The 16401-nt window shown below is 41.3% G+C and overlaps 1 protein-coding gene across 4 annotated transcripts in view; it reads left to right on the top strand.

The window, feature by feature from the left end:
• PIP4K2A (phosphatidylinositol-5-phosphate 4-kinase type 2 alpha) overlaps positions 1-16401 on the top strand; it is a 116750-nt gene that overhangs the window by 88840 nt on the left and 11509 nt on the right. Inside the window, exons 6-11 of one of the 4 annotated variants that reach the window (XR_016281957.1) lie at positions 173-211; positions 2948-3061; positions 10893-11133; positions 13792-13895; positions 14778-14887; positions 16000-16109. Coding sequence is in view for 1 of the 4 variants with exons in the window: in XM_089533354.1 (XP_089389480.1) it covers positions 173-211; positions 2948-3061; positions 10893-11133; positions 13792-13895; positions 14778-14858 (579 nt within the window). In the remaining 3 variants the exon portion in view is untranslated. Of the gene's footprint in view, positions 1-172; positions 212-2947; positions 3062-10892; positions 11134-13791; positions 13896-14777; positions 16110-16401 lie in introns of all 4 variants that reach the window. The other 3 variants (XR_016281956.1, XR_016281955.1, XM_089533354.1) reach the window with 3 other exon arrangements.

Here is a 16401-nt window from a genome sequence, read left to right as displayed (position 1 = left end):
ATTACCATATTATTTGTATAGCATAGTGTTCTCCTGAGTTTGCATAATTTTGTGTTAGGCTTGTGGGGGGAAATCTTACAATGCACTGAATGAAATAATTCTGCATTAAATAGCACCTGTGTCCTTAAGCGTTACTCCCAGTGGCATTTTTGATACAGTCTTTCTGTTTCAGGGCTCTACAGTAGCGAGAGAAGCCAGTGACAAGGAAAAGGTATGGCAAGGTTATATTTATGTGGTTGCTCAGTCACCTAACTTGATCTTTTTAAAAAGAACAAAATTGTGATAATTGCATGGTATCCACTCCAGGTAAATATGAGAGAGGTTTAGGCTGTACTTTGTGCCAACTTAACCTTGGAGTAAACTTCACTGAAGTCAGACCAAAAGGCTAAGATGCAAAGTGGTAGATCTCAGCCTGTGTGGTTATATTTTAATCATGTCTTGCTCATTTTGTTCTGTTATATTTTTAAACATTTCATAAACTGTTCTGGAAATTTACTAATGAGCAAGATATAAACTGAATGTATAACTAAAACATTTTATCTGTTACCACCAAAAATAATGTTGGAAAAAATCTTGCTAAATATCTAAAGCTATTAACTTCCTTTCATTAAGTATTAATAAAAGTTATTTTTGGTGGGAAAATTCAGAAGCTGTCATCTTAAAATATTTTGCAACTCTGTGGATAGACTTGTCATCCCTATGGTATCACCTTAATATGCAGAGAAGGATTAAAAGCCACCCTTCAAAGGTCAAATGCTTATTCATTGAAGAGCTAGTTCAGTCTTCCACATTTTGATACCCTTCATGTATGTTGGACTATATTTCCCATCATCTCAAGCCAGAATGACCAGTTACCAAACTGGTTGGAGCAGGTTATGGTAGTTGTAGTCCATCTTATCTGCAGGTTAGAGATCATTGAAATAAATGTTGTGGAAGTAAAGTCAAACTAAATCCAAAATGCTGAAATACTTATACAAGCAGAAACCTGATGATGATCTTCCAGTCATGGTCCTACAATCATACTTGCATAAACATTTGTCGGAAAAGACTATTTTTCCCTCTACTCATGGGTCTTTGAGATAGAAACAATCTTATTATTTTTCCATATTGCCTTTTCAACAATGGTGAGACATATTTGCATTTTAGTAGAAAAGTCAGGTTCAACAGTTGTCAAATTCTGACAGCTGTTGCTTTGTTTGTTTGTTTGTTTGCTTGCTTAATGTCTCCACAAAATATACAGTGGGCCCCTCCTATATGCAGGGGATCCGTTCCAGACACCCCCCCCCCTCGCATGTGGGAAAAACATTTATGCTCAGATCCTATTGCTTTCTATGGTGATGCGCTCCTTTATGCAGCACTGTGCATGCACCTGTGGCACGCAAGCCATTTTGTCCTCCCGGGCTTACCGTAGATGTAAGCTCAAATCCGCGTAGGGCAAGCCTACGTATGGCGTGGGCATGCTATATATCCCAGCTGCCAGGCCTCTAACTCCTCATTCCTTATCTAGATATATTCCTTCATTCTTTGCTTCCCTAGAGAGATCTTGTAGCATCTTTGAGACTAACTGAAAAAAAGAAATTGGCAGCATGAGCTTTCATAGACTTCAGTCTACTTCCTCAGATGCATTTGGTGGAGTGGAAGCCAGGCACAGACATATATATGTCATTGGTATGTGAGGATGTCAATTCAAATTACAAATCTTTTGTGTATGGAAATGAAGTTGCAGGTCCAGTTTTAACAATGGTCGTTTGTGTACAAAGGCATAGGAAACTGGTCTTTGTGCATGGAGATGAATTGGCCGATCTAATTTTACAGAACCCCTTGTACAAAGGTGTGAAATATTTTCTGTCTCTATGATAGCAGCAATCATTCCAAGAAAAGTTCGCTTAAATATCTTACTTGAAATGGCTTCTCTTAGTTCTGATTTATGTGAAGCTTAACATAGTGTGTTTTGTCCTGGCATGCTTAATTCACAGTTACATGTAAGGCTACTTAACCCCCAGAAAACCCAGTAGATCTTAGCCAAGTGTCACGTTTGACTTCTGAATGGTGAAATCAAAAATAGGAATGCTGCATCTGCTGGTGTGGTTACCAGCATTACTCTTGACATGGCTGAAACTAGAAGTGACATTACTTCATTTCTGGTTTTTAGTTGCTATTTTAGTTGCTAATGACTACTTTTGCTTCTCCAGTTTGAAGGAGTAGTATGGGCAAGATACTCCAAATGTCTTGTTTTTGTGGTGGTTTTGGTGGTTTTGTGCCAATTTTGGCCAGACAATTAGCTGGAATTATTTTTTTTTAAAGAAAGAAATCAGGGAGTGGGTTGGGAAGTCTCCTGGGAGCTTAAGAGAACTGTGCAACAGAGGTTGGAGACAACACTTTACCCACCTGTGTCTTAGCACTTGTAGCCAGAGAGGGAAAGTATCTGAACAGGAGCTTGTGGGTGTGTGTTGCTTGCAGAATATTTTGATGGGGGTACAGTTGCAGCCTGCTTCTTGTTAGTATCTATCATGCAGTAGAAATCTTATACTTAGAATTTTACTTCTGACAAATAGGAGTTTATCTTTCAGTGAATGTCGACAATGAGATAAATAAAACACCGGTCTTAGAAATCAGTGACATATTTTTTTCTTTAAAAAACCTGAGTATTCCAGTGGCTTAATGTAAATATACCAGTGACAAAGGCAAACTGTAGATCTCTTTAAGAAAGAGGAAAATAGAATGCAGATGTGTGTGAATTCACTTTAGAATTGTTATTAGTTTACCTTGATGCCATAGCTTATTCATGCCCCCTTGTGGCTGTTGTTTTGCTTTTTAATAGCTCTGAATATTGGGTTATGGTAAGGATTATGCTATCTGATTCATAGAGCATGCTTTTTTTAAATTGCATTCATTGCTTTGTACGTAAAGGGTTTTTTATTGATTAGCTTTTATCTGTTTATTTTAGGCCAAAGAACTGCCAACATTCAAAGACAATGACTTTATCAATGATGGTCAAAAGATTTATATTGATGAAACCAACAAAAAGATGTTCCTTGAAAAGCTTAAAAAGGATGTGGAGGTAAGAACGCTATCTGTCCAACTCTTAAGTGTGCCACACTGAGCGAAGTCATAGAAGCTGTTGCAGAAACACCTGTTAGATAACTCTGTGCCACCAGTACCTAATAATTTTCAAATATTTAGGTACACATTGAATTAAAAATAGAAGTAAAAATTCTATGAATTGCCCTGATTATAAAAATCTCCATGTTTGCAACTGGATTTTTTATTATAGCATAAGTATTACCTGTGAGAGCCAGCATGGTGTACTGATTTGTATGTTGCACTATGGCGCCAGAGATCAGGGTTTTAATCCCTGCTTAGCCATGGAAACCCACTTGCATCTTCTTGGGCAAGTCACACTCTAACAGTGGAAGAGAAAGGCAGTGACAAACCTCTGAATAAATCCTGCTGAGAAAGTCTATGATAAGGTTGACATAAATCAGATGAGCTGAAGGCACATAATAACAACAACAGTAGGAGGGGATGAGATTTAGACATCCTGTTATGTCTCTTTGCTGGCGCAGTAAATGATCATAAGATTAAAAAAAATCTTAAGGTGTCCTTCTTCATAGTTATTTTGTAATACAGATCTGTATGTTTCTGTCTTAATCTAACTAAATTTCTAACTAAATTCTCCACAAAGATTATACTGTTAAAAGTAGGAATGTGGAGCACTAGGTAACAATGAGCAGCGCTTTGTATGGCAGGACTATAAGCTTTGTTCATTTCTTCTACTCAGATAAGTTGCTGCTCTCAGAATTATTTCATTCTGAGTGTATGATTTTTTCATCACACTCTAGTTGGTGGATCTCAGGGTTCTAGTAAAAAGAAAAAGAAAATACTAGGTTGCATAGTTTTTCTACTCCCAATCATACCCTCACAGCAACCTGGCTAAGTAGTTTAGGCTGACAGTGTGACTAGCCCAGTATCACTGAGCCTCATAGCTGAATAAGGTTTGAATCTAGGTCTCCTTAACTATAGACAGAGCTTAGTAAACGTTTTTAAGCTACAGTTCCCAAAATCCCTCAGCCAGTATGAGCACTAATCTACATTAAATTACAGTTTGTGATGCTTCTCTAAATTCAACACAATGTAGCATATTATCTATTTTCATAGCACCTTTTTGAGATGAGTTATATGGAGAATACTGACTAGCCCAAAGCCTAAAGAAACTGGTGAGGGAAGGTAATTTGCGGTCATCTGCTTATCCATCTTATATCGCAAAATGTCTCTACCTTTGATGGAAAATAACTCCATATGCTACTATCCCATATAGTAAGACATAGAAGGGCATACTCCTGTCTCTTAAACTTTCTGGATGCTGTGGGAAGCTACTCATTGCTGATCTCTCAATGTGTGAAACTGTGCTCGTTCTGATAGTCAACTCTCATTAATTGAGTTTTTAAATATCATTCTCATCCCTATATAAAAGATACATATCTTGTGGAACTTCTTGATGCTGGGCATAACATACTAGGCTTAACATTATCTGAGCACTATACTACAATATTCATGGCACTTTGTCTTGAACTGTTAAAATGCATTGTATACATTTTCCTCTGAGATATGGGTCAAATAGCGTTTTTGATATTTGAGTGTGACCAGACTCTTATAAGGTCAGTCATGTAATTGTGTTTGGAGAGACTTGTATGGTATTGCTTAACATTCATACAGAAGTACCATTGAATTTGCATGTAGGCAATTATTGTGAAGTGGCTTGACATCTCATGCTGATAACAGAAAGCTAGTCTTGCATCTTTATTTTATCTTTATTTGTCTATTTTACTGTTTTGGTTCTGGCTGATATATTAGAGACCTAAAGAAAGAACACTGCTTATGTTTACCTAGTATTCATATTTAGATTTGAACATCTGTTATAATATATATTAATTTTATTCTTTGGTTATTGTTTATAACAATAGTTATCTGGTGTTTTCTTCTCTTGGAATTAACTCTTCTGGAAAATTTGGACTTATTTTATTTATTATTTATTTATGGTATTTATACCCCGCCCTTCAGCCCTAAAGGCTATCAGAGCAGCTTACAATTATTATTTTTAATTAGATGGTTCCCTGCCCTCAGGTTTACAATCTAAAAGACACAACACAAAAGGAGAAGGGAATGGTAGTGGAAAAGGGGATGAGGTCCAGTGGTTATTCCCTTCCTCTGAGGCCTGGACCAAGGCAGATGGACTGGAGGGAGAACTCTCTTTATTCAGGCTAGCCCTGATTGAGCTGGGCCTGCCTGTTCACTCCCTCGCAGGCCGAAGGATTACAGTTATCATGGAGGGAGGTTTTATTTTATGGGGCAGGTTGATTACTCAGTCTGGCTTCCAGCAGCATTGCATTGGGACATGACTGGTCAGCTCAGTATGATTTCATGGAGATCTTGAAACTGTTTTTTAAATGTATAGATGACATGTATGTCAGAATTTATCCTGCTACACTGCTTCTGCATTATCGCAAGAAAGATCTTCTTGGCAGAATAAGTGTGACATATTACTTAGCTTGGCCTCTTGTTGCTGATTTTAAAAATCCCAATAGATATAGCTGGAATTGGGGAGAGAAATTACTGCATAGTGGGAGGGAGTCATTTAACTTTTGTCCTGGTGCCATTCAAACTAGTTTTCCGTACCAGTAGGATAAGATTCAAAATAGTTCTTCTTGGTGCTGATCTGAGATTTCCTCCTATTTAAATAGGAAGAGAGAAATCAAAAGCTGAACTGGTGCTTTCACATGAAGACCAGCAATTTCTTTGGTTTTCTAATCCACTGAAGAGTAAACCACTTGATGAGTATCACATCTAGTTTGGCCCCTGTTAGGTGTTGGGGGTGTTCTCACCATATGTATTGGTCAAACCTGTTTCCTTGGAATCTTTAAAACCACTGGATGTATAACAAAACATTCTGAAAGCACTGTCGGTTTGGCTCTTCTGCCTTGCTTGCCCCCATTTCAATCATATCCTACCCAGTTGCTGTTTTTCCTTGGTCAGGGAAAACTAGAACTAGGCAGTAGCCTTAGGTGATGGATAGTGTTCAAGCAGCTGCAGTTCCCTGGCTGTTCCCTTCTGTTGAAGGACTAGAGCTGTGTTCCCCACATGGCCAAGCAACATTTGCTAAGCTTCACTGCTGTCCTTAGGTGAGGTAGAGGATATTGTCCCTTTGCTGGTGTTGAAGATTGAGCAGCCAATGTGGTTAGCTTCTGAAGATGGAATGGGCTAGGGGAACCATCTTTGCCATCAGTCAAAGTGGACTGGATCTTTCTTTAATTCATGCAGATGAATGAAGTGGGGAATGAATTCTGCACAGGGCAGGAGTATGTATAATACATTCACTTGATCTGCCCTCTCATTTGTTGCAGGGTAGAGGTAATGTATTCCAAAAATATACTGGAAATTTAATTGGCATTGGGGTCCATATATTGTAAGTTGAACTAGTTCGTTTTTAGGGAGTCAGTCATCCTAACAAATTTGATGGATTTGTCCTTCATGAATTGATCTTGCTGTTATTGTTATGTGGCCATCTTTCAGCGACTCTTATCATGAATATTTTCTTAGCAGGATTTATTCAGAGGAGACTTGGCTTTATCTTCCTCTTAGGCTGAGAGAGTGCGACTTGCCCAAATGATGCCACCCTGTGTCCCTGTCTCTGAGAGGTGCATACAGAAGGCAACAGGAGAGTCCTCAAGGGATGTGTGGCTCACCAGCAAAGATGAAGGTTTATCAGGGTAGTCATGCCAGTCTGAATCAAACATAGTTGATCAATAAATCCGAATGTCCAAAAGGTAGTCATTGAACAAAGCAAGATCTAAAGTTATCAGGCAACGCTAGCAAGAAACTGGTGGAATGTTGTGTCCACTAAATTGAATTGTTGAAAGCAACAGTTCCCCGAAAGAGATGCCAGAATTTATGGTCTGTTGTCAGCATACAGCTGTTTCCTGATTAATAGGTGCTTGATTCTTGCTCTGACTTCTGTAGCCCCTCCTTTTCCTTCCTTCATTTTGCCATGGTATGTACGATGTCTTGATGTTAAGAAACTGCCATATCTTCTTGACAATCTGCCTTAGTAGCATGGCCCCCTGTCTCACTGTCTTGACCCTCTGGCTCACTATCTCAGGTCTGTCCTGGGGGTGAGGCACAACAGTCACCAACTGGTTTTTCATGGCTTAACAGCAGGGGTCGGCAACCTCTGGCCCACGGGCCAGAGGCGGCCCGCGGAGGCAGCAGGACCGGCCCCAGCCTGGTCCTGCCGCCGCCACCTCCTCCTCTACCTCCTCCTCCTCCTGGGCCGCGCAACCGCACTGCCCTCCTCCTCCACCGCGTGGAGGAGGAAGAGGAGGGCCGCGCGGCCTGGGGCAGAGGAGGCAAAGGGGGAAGCCCCACGCTGCCCTCCCTGCCTCCCCGCGCGGCCCACTTCCTTCTCCTCTGCCTCCTCCGCCCCGCCCCCAGGCCGCGCGGCGCATGGAGGAGGGGAGAGGAGAAGAAGGAAGAGGAGAAGGAAGAGGAGGAGGGGGGAGGAGAAGGAGGAGGAGGAGAAGGAAGAGGAAGAGGGGGAGCAGAAGGAAGAGGAAGAGGAGGAGGGGAGAGCAGAAGGAGGAGGAAGAGGAGGAGGGGGAGCAGAAGGAGGAGGAAGAGATGGAGGGGGGAGCAGAAGGAGGAGGAAGAGATGGAGGGGGAGCAGAAGGAGGAGGAAGAGGAGGAGGGGGAGCAGAAGGAAGAGGAGGAGGGGAGAGCAGAAGGAGGAGGAAGAGGAGGAGGGGGGAGCAGAAGGAGGAGGTGGTGAGTGGCCAGAGGCCTCAAGGTTTTTTTAAATTTTATTTTGTGTGCTTTAAGTGCTAACAAGTCTCCCTTGCTTTGACAGTGATAGAGGAGGAGGAGGGGGTGGTGGTGATGGTGATGGTGATGGTGATATGAGTCAGCTTGAGAGGCATGCAGGCACTGTTTCTTAAGCCGAGAGAGTGTCACCTTCCAAAGTGTGTTTTGGGTGCTTTTAATGCTAACAGGTCTCCCTTGTTTTGACAGTGATAGTGTGATGATGATGATGATGATGATGATGATGATGATGATGATGATGACGATGATTATATGAGTCAGCTTGAGAGGCATGCATGCACTGTTTCTGAAGCCAAGAGTGTGTGACTTTCCAAAGTGCCTTTTCTGTGTGTTTTTGGTTCTTTAATGGTGATATTGATATCAGCAAGCCTCTGAGGCAAGGCTAATATAAATTGCTGTGATTTTTACAAACTCATGTGCAGTGAAGAAAAACCAAAGTCCCTTGACCAAGTACACACTTCTGAGAAGTACACTTGGTGCAAGAACTGTGAAACCACCTTGACATATTCAATATGCATAGCCATGTGAACCCATGTTCAGTGTGAAACCCAGAGAGTTTGGTTATGCAATAAGCCTCTGAAATATGCAAGAGGCCATCTTAAGTAAAGCCATGTTCAATGCCCAAATGTGCTGTTTGGAATGGGGGGAGGGGGGGTTGGCCAGAAAGGGAAGTACATTTCTGCCATCTGTCTAAGAATAATGCCCAAATGTCCTCCATTTTGATCCTGCCTAAGAAACATAAATAATAATAATAATAATAATAATAATAATAATAATAATAATAATTTTATTTATATACCGTCCTTCTGTATAACCAGGGCGGTTTACAGCATTATAAAATACATCAATAACAATACAATAAAACAATTACAATTACATTAAAAACATTCTAGCCAGCTTGCCACTGCTGGCATAGAGGAGGGAAGAACTAATTCGGGCCTGTATCAGGGAATGCTGATTTGAACAGGAAGGTCTTCAGCCCCTTTTTAAACTGGGCCAGGGAGGTGGCCGAGCGGAGCTCAATGGGCAGGGAATTCCAGAGGGTCGGGGCCGAGATGGTGAAAGTCCTCCTAGACGTGGAGGCTAGTCTGGCCCCTGGAACCCTCAATAGCTTCTGCCCAGATGTTCTGAGGGTGCGGGGCGGATTGTATGGGGAGAGGCGGTCCTCAAGGTATCCTGGGCCCAAGCCATTTAGGGCTTTATAGGTAATAACCAACACCTTGTATTGTGCCCGGAAGCGAATAGGCAGCCAGTGCAGATCTTTAAGCACTGGTGTTATGTGGCTGGCTCTGGATATGCCAGTAACCAGCCTGGCTGCCATATTCTGTACTAATTGTAGCTTCTGGGTATGGTACAAGGGTTGCCCCATGTAGAGCGCATTGCAGAAGTCCAAACGAGAAGTTACCAGAGCATGTACTACCATTTCAAGGTGCCTCTGGTCCAGGAAGGGACGCAGCTGGCGTATCAGCCGAAGCTGATAGCAGGTGCTCCTGACCGTCACATCCACCTGAGCTGTAAGGTGGAGGGACGAATCAAGGAGGACCCCCAGACTGCGTACCAAGTCCTTCACAGGAAGCGTGATCCCGTTCAGGACTGGTGGAACCACCGCCATCCCTGGGCCGGGGGAACCTATCACGAGCACCTCCGTTTTCTCTGGATTCAGACTGAGTCGGTTTTCCCTCATCCAGCCCATTACCGACTCCAGACAGGCCACGAGAGGAGAGATGCCATCCCCGGTCACTGCATCAGTCGGAGACATAGAGAAGACTATTTGGGTGTCATCAGCATACTGATAACCCCGCGCCCCATGTCTCCGGATCATCTCTCCCAGCGGTTTCATGTAAATGTTAAAAAGCATGGGAGACAGAATGGCTCCTTGAGGGACCCCAGATATAAGGGCCCTCTTATCGGAGCACACATCTCCCAGCTGCACCATGTGGAACCTCCCAGAGAGGTAGGACCGGAACCACTGGAGCGCAGTGCCCCCGATTCCCACCTCTGCCAGGCGCTCCAGAAGGATACCATGGTCTATGGTATCGAAAGCCGCTGAGATGTCCAAGAGCACCAACAGGGACACGCTTCCCCTGTCGATGCCCAGACGGAGATCATCGACCAAGGCGACCATGGCCGTCTCAACCCCGTAACCCGCCCAAAAGCCAGTTTGAAATGGGTCCAGATAATCCATTTCGTCCAAGATCGATTGAAGCTGGATTGCAACCGCCCTCTCGATCACCTTCCCCAAAAATGGCAGTAGCGAAACTGGCCGATAATTATTATGCATCAGGGGGTCGAGGGAGGGCTTTTTGAGCAGCGGTTTTACTATGGCCAATTTTAAGCTGGATGGACATTGTCCGTCCCTCAAAGATGTATTTATAATCCGGTGTAACAGTGTAGTTACCACCGGTCCCCCCTGAGCCGCTAGCCATGAGGGACAGGGATCGAGAGAGCAGGTTGTCTTCCGAACGCTTCCAAGGATCTTGTCCACATCATCGGTACTAACCAACTCAAACTGATCCAGTTTAATATAAACATGCATTTATATTAACATTTTTTAAAAAATCATCAAATTTTTTCTCATGTCTGCCATTTTAAAAAATGTGTCCTACATTTGAAAATGTTGCCCTATATTATTTAATTCTTTAATTATTTATTTCTCCTCCCCCCCTCCCCCATTGTCTGGGGGACACCAACCCAGCCCTCGGCTCAAAAAGGTTGCCTACCCCTGCTCAACAGGGATTCAAACCCTGGTCTTATGGAGCCCTAGTCCAATACTCAAACTACTACATCATTCTGGCTTTGCCTTGATCTTATCCCCCTCCCCCTTTAAGGCCATGTAAGCTTATGGCTATTTTCATGTATTCATTAAATTCTCATTATTGGTTTTCATCTGAGCAAGTCAGTTGTTATAGAAAGTAAAATTTGTCTTTCCAAACTGGATCTTAGATTCTCTCTACAGTTTCCTTTTTTTTTAACGGTTTCCATTGTTCCATGTTAACTTACACTTCATTATTGCCATCTAGTTCCTTGCTCAGTTAAAACTCATGGACTACAGCTTGCTGGTTGGGATTCACGATGTTGAAAGAGCAGAACAAGAGGAGGTAGAATGTGAAGAGAACGAGGAAGATGAAGGGGAAAGTGATGGAACTCACCCAGTTGGAACACCTCCAGATAGTCCAGGAAATACACTGAACAGCTTGCAGGCTTTTGCTCCTGGAGAATTTGACCCAACCATTGATGTTTATGGAATAAAATGCCATGAAAGTAAGTGATACTTGCTATAAATATTTAGATGTGGAAAACCTTTTGTCTGTAAGAAAATTATTTATGCTGCTCAGCGACAGTCACTCAATAGAGTATGATTTTAACTGCTTCTCTTTAACAGCTAAAATTTGGCTCTAATACTTTAGCAACATCACCATCATCCTCATTATATTTATTTCTTACCCATCTCTGCCTGTGGATCAAGGCGGAGAATGACAGATTAAATAAAATACAGCAACAAATTGATACTTAACACTATTGAAAATACAAACACCAATTAAAAATACATAATCAGTTAAAAGAGCCTAACATCAATTTAAGAGCATGTACTGTATATACTCAGCTATAAGTCAGCCTCATGTATAAGTCGAGGGCAGGTTTTGGGGCCAAAATTATAGATTTTGATATAACTCGTGGATAAATGGGGGGTAAAACCTAAGGGCATGTAACAAAAGACCTAAAGGATGAAGCAAATGAAAGCAATGTTAAAGAATTTACAAAATTCCAGCAGACATAACTGTTTGTGGTCACATAAGGTCGGATGGATGAGAGAATAGAGGGGAATCAGTACTTCCAGGACAGATTATGCTCTTGCCTTTCAACAATCAGGGATTGTTCCCTTTTTTTATAAGAGTTAAAGTACAGCGCTTACATTGGCCTGTGGATAAGCTGATCCGGTTTTTGGGGTCAAAATTTTAACTAAAATTTCTAGACTTATATGTGAGTATATACAGTATATTAAAAACACTCCGTTTATAATTTAAAAATTCATAATTTAAAAACCATCTGGATAGGCTGCTGGAAGAGATTAGTCTTTAACACTGTTTTAAACACAGACAGCACATTAAGCTACTGAATCTCTTCTGGCAGGCATTTCACAATTTGAGGGTGACTGACAAAAAAACTCCTTAAAAAAAAGTCACCAGTCTAGTCCTGGCTGACTGAAATAAATGTCCCCCAGAAGACTTGAGTTTACAGGGTAGATTATACAGAAGACAATCCCTGAGGTAACCTGGACCCAAAATCTTGTATGGCTTTAAAGGAACAATGGGGCAAAACAGACTGCTTAAAAATGGTAGATTGGGGACGCCGGGAGTTGCTCACCCCAGAGCCATGGCAACCGCATGCACGCAGCCCCAATCCACCCCACCTCCACAGTTCTGAGGGGCTCTCTTAAAAGGAGTGTGGGTTTTTTTTTACTGCTTTTTAGGGCGGCTTTTCCAGGTGGGGCTTGGGGGCGTGCATCATGTAATCACCCTGCCCCTAAGCCACCTGGAAGTGGGCTTTTTTCACCCTTCTGTTTCGAGCCAACTAGTGTCACATTTTAGACTGTGTTAATGATGTAATTATTGAATTGTTATTGAATTTTACTATTGTAACGGTGGGAGGGATTAAGGGGTTAATGTAACGTTTTGCTGTGTATTTGTATTTTTATTTTCTGTTGTAATCTTGCCTCTATCTGCAGGGAGAGGCGGGAAATATATTATTGTGAAATCGAAGGCTTTCATGGCCGGCATCCATAGTTTTTTGTGGGTTTTTTGGCTATGTGGCCATGTTCTAGAAGAGTTTATTCCTAATGTTTCGCCAGAATCTGTGGCTGACATCTTCAAAGAATGCTTGCCTGGAAAGGAGTTAGGTCACAGACAGAATAGGAAAACTAGTGAGGAAACACAACCTTCAAATGGTTTACAAATCGATGAAGAAAATCCAGCAAATGCTTCGCTCATCCAAGGACCAGAGAGACCCCTCTCACAGCCACAGGAGTTTACCGCATACCATGCAGCTGCAGAAAAGTCTACATAGGGACCACCAAACACAGTGTGCAAACAAGAATCAAGGAACATGAGAGACACTGCAGACTGGATCAGCCAAAAGAATCAGCAGTAGCAGAACATGTTACAAACCATCCTAGGCATAAAATACTGTTTGAAAACACTGAAATTCTGGACCATGCCAACAGAATTTGTCAGGATGCACGGGGAAGCCATTGAAATCCACAAACACCTGGACAATTTCAACATGAAAGAGGAAACCCTTAAAATAAACAAGGTTTGGCTACCAGTCCTGAAAAATAACAAGATGAAGACTCAACAAATGCAAATGAGAAATCTCCCAGGGTCAGGGGTTTCCTAGCAGACAATGAGCACTAATCAAGCAGACACTAATCCTCTTTTGCAGCCCCTCCCACCCTGAGGCCTGCCATTAGCAACAGAAGAATACACATGCAAATCACTCCTGCCTTTCCAGATCACACAATATATATACCCAACTCCTTTCCAGGCAAACATTCTCTGAAGATGCCAGCCACAGATGCTGGTGAAACTTCAGGAATAAACTCTTCTAGAACATGGTCACATAGCCCAAAAAACCCACAAAAAACTATATTTATTATTATTATTATTATTAGCAGCAGCAGCAGCAACTTGACATTGCTAAATGTTTTGGAAAATGTATTTAAACATTATATTGTCATAACATTTGTGTTCCATTATCTAAGTTAAGGAATCTTTGAAACCAACAAACTGTTGGGGGGGGGGCAAAAACTACCTAACACCATCAGTTTGCTTTCTTAATTTATTCCAGCATGCTTCTATAGGTGTGTCTGATCTCCTAGACAGAAGCATATGTATAGTTATAGTTACATGTTTCCCCCCACAGATGCACCTAGGAAGGAGGTATACTTTATGGCCATCATTGACATACTTACCCATTACGATGCAAAAAAGAAAGCAGCACATGCTGCAAAAACTGTCAAGCATGGCGTGAGTATCAGTGATTAACGTATTCTGCTTCTGCTAAATATTTTCAAGCATTAAGCATTATAGATACTGTTCTGTAGGAAGGTCTAGGTTTGCTCCATTTACATTGTTTGTGGGCCAAGAGGAGTTAAGATGAGGAACTGTGATTGCATATCCAGGTATTCCCTTTTTGTCTCAAAAGTAGTTGTCAGTGAAGCGCAGTTGAAACTGACTTTAGTTGCTGAGAGAAGAAAATACTTGCATCTCATGCATTTTCTTTATCCCTCTCCCTTGAAGCTGTTGTGTGGTTTACTTGGGGAAAAAATTAAGATACAGATTCTCCAAAGACATCTCTGTCCTCTAATCTAAACCTAAAAGAACCCTTGGAAGCAGTCTACATATTTATTGCCTGCAGTTCTGTTTACTTGAATCAGAATTAGATATAGTTTCTCAACTTTATGACTGTCAGCCGTTTGTGACTTTAGCACAAGAGAATGGAGATAACAACACATTTTTATTTACAAAATGTTTTTAACCAAGAGAATTATGAACAGAAGTAGAAAGATGGAGAAGGTGAGAATGGCTTGGGGAGATGGGTAAAGCTGAGGAGTGACATCTTGAGCACCATTACTTGTGAGGAAAGCAGTAGTAACCCCAGGGTATGACATTTTGAGAACTGCAAGAGAGAGAGGCGTGTGTTAGTTCTCTGTTAGTTCTCACATTGTTGATGTTACTAATACTCCTCAACTTGTATTTTATATATACCCTGACATACCAATATAATTTCTCAGCCTTCCTCATGCTTCTGATGAAACCTCCACAATAAATCAGCCTCTGAAGAGAGCCACAGACTTCCCCTTGTCTTAACTTCTTCTTTGCCCCTGTCCCTTTGTTCTTGCTTTTCAGGCTGGTGCGGAAATTTCAACAGTTAACCCTGAACAGTATTCAAAGCGATTCTTGGACTTTATTGCCAACATTTTGACGTAACCTAATGTTCCATTGGACAGATACATGAGGTCTGGGAACAGCAGCAATGGCTACCAGTGTGTAAGGGATAAAAGCTTCTTTTAAAAGGAACTCTCAAGTGCTATCTTGCAGAAGGCAGCCCCCTTGTTTACATCTGCTGGCAAAGATGACTGACTGGGGTGAAATACTCGCTTTTAAACAGCTGCCTGATTATGCCCAGCATAGTTCTAGCTATTTCTGATGCGCGTGCGTGTGTCTGTGTGTGTGTGAGTATGTGAGCATGTATGAGTGTGCAAAAATGAATATAAATTAACTAATATTAACTAAAATAGATCAGCTTCTTACTCGGTGTGCATTGCAACAACAACACTCCGTGGATACTAGCTGAAGTGGAACAAATGGACAAAGGAGTTGGGGGGAAGGGAAGGGAGGAATATGTGCATGTTAAGTTCAACAACAGCATTGGTATCAAAGCTAAACTGTGGATCAGTTTAATTTTTGAACTGAGTGATGCAAGACAGTATTGGTGACGATGACGACTATGACCTTTCTGCACAGGTTACACTTAACAATCCTGCATGCTGACACTCCTTAAGAATAGCTCCAAGTGTTGGAAGATTTCCTGTTGGCAACATTTAGATTTTAATTTTATTAAATTGGCCTATCACAACAGGAAACAGTCTTCCAGGAATTGAGAGGTTTGGCTCTTGTTTTACTACGATCAAAATGCCATAATCATGCTGTGTGTTCTTTGCCAAGGGTAAACATATTTTGATGGGTTGGGGGCAGGAAGATAAACGGTTTCACTGTTTTATTACACAAAGATTTCACACTGTATGTTTAGCGTATAGGAACTGAGTATGCTACAAAGGAAATGAGATATGCTTTTTAGAAGAAAAGCATTGTTTTGGGCAATAATGTTATTTTCCATCACATGAACAAAGGAATAGGAAAGTCTGTTCATTTCCAATTGATAAAGAGAAAGAGAGAGAGAGAGAGAGAAAAGTTTAAATGCTTACATGTGCTGTTTTTAATATTCTATTAAAGTACTCCTTTTTTTAAGCCCTAAATTTTGCTGTTTACATTACTAGGGAAACAGGGATGCTTCTGAGGCTGTGTGCAGTATGTGAATCTGAAGTTTACATGTAAAGCTATTTTGCAGGGCAAGATGAAGTAATACCTTGAGATGTAATATGCAGTAATGTACCCAAGTGGATGTTTCACTCACTTCCATGATAGATTTTACCATCAATGATGACAGATTGTTTTGAGGTATTATTTTTAGAAGTGGCGTTTTTATTACTTTAATAATAATAAGCTTTGTTTTTTCTCCAAATTATGTTGTTTGATAGCTTAAAGTTTTACTGTCACCTGTAACCTGAAACACTCTAAATTTGGGGGAAAGTTTCCAAACTTCAGTAAAGATCTAATTTGATATATGTTTAAAATTATATTTTCTACTTACACACTGTGCTAAAATTGTGCCTTTTAATAATTCTTTGTTGAAACAGACATTCATAGGCAACTCATAACAACAGAAACTGCACTACCCCAGTACAATTTA

This window comes from Sceloporus occidentalis, unplaced genomic scaffold, assembly GCF_023333645.1.
Source record: "Sceloporus occidentalis isolate IW3139 unplaced genomic scaffold, rSceOcc1.0.p SCAF_7, whole genome shotgun sequence".
Classification (NCBI taxonomy): Eukaryota; Metazoa; Chordata; class Lepidosauria; order Squamata; family Phrynosomatidae; genus Sceloporus; species Sceloporus occidentalis.
This window is presented reverse-complemented; position numbering and strand designations above follow the sequence as displayed.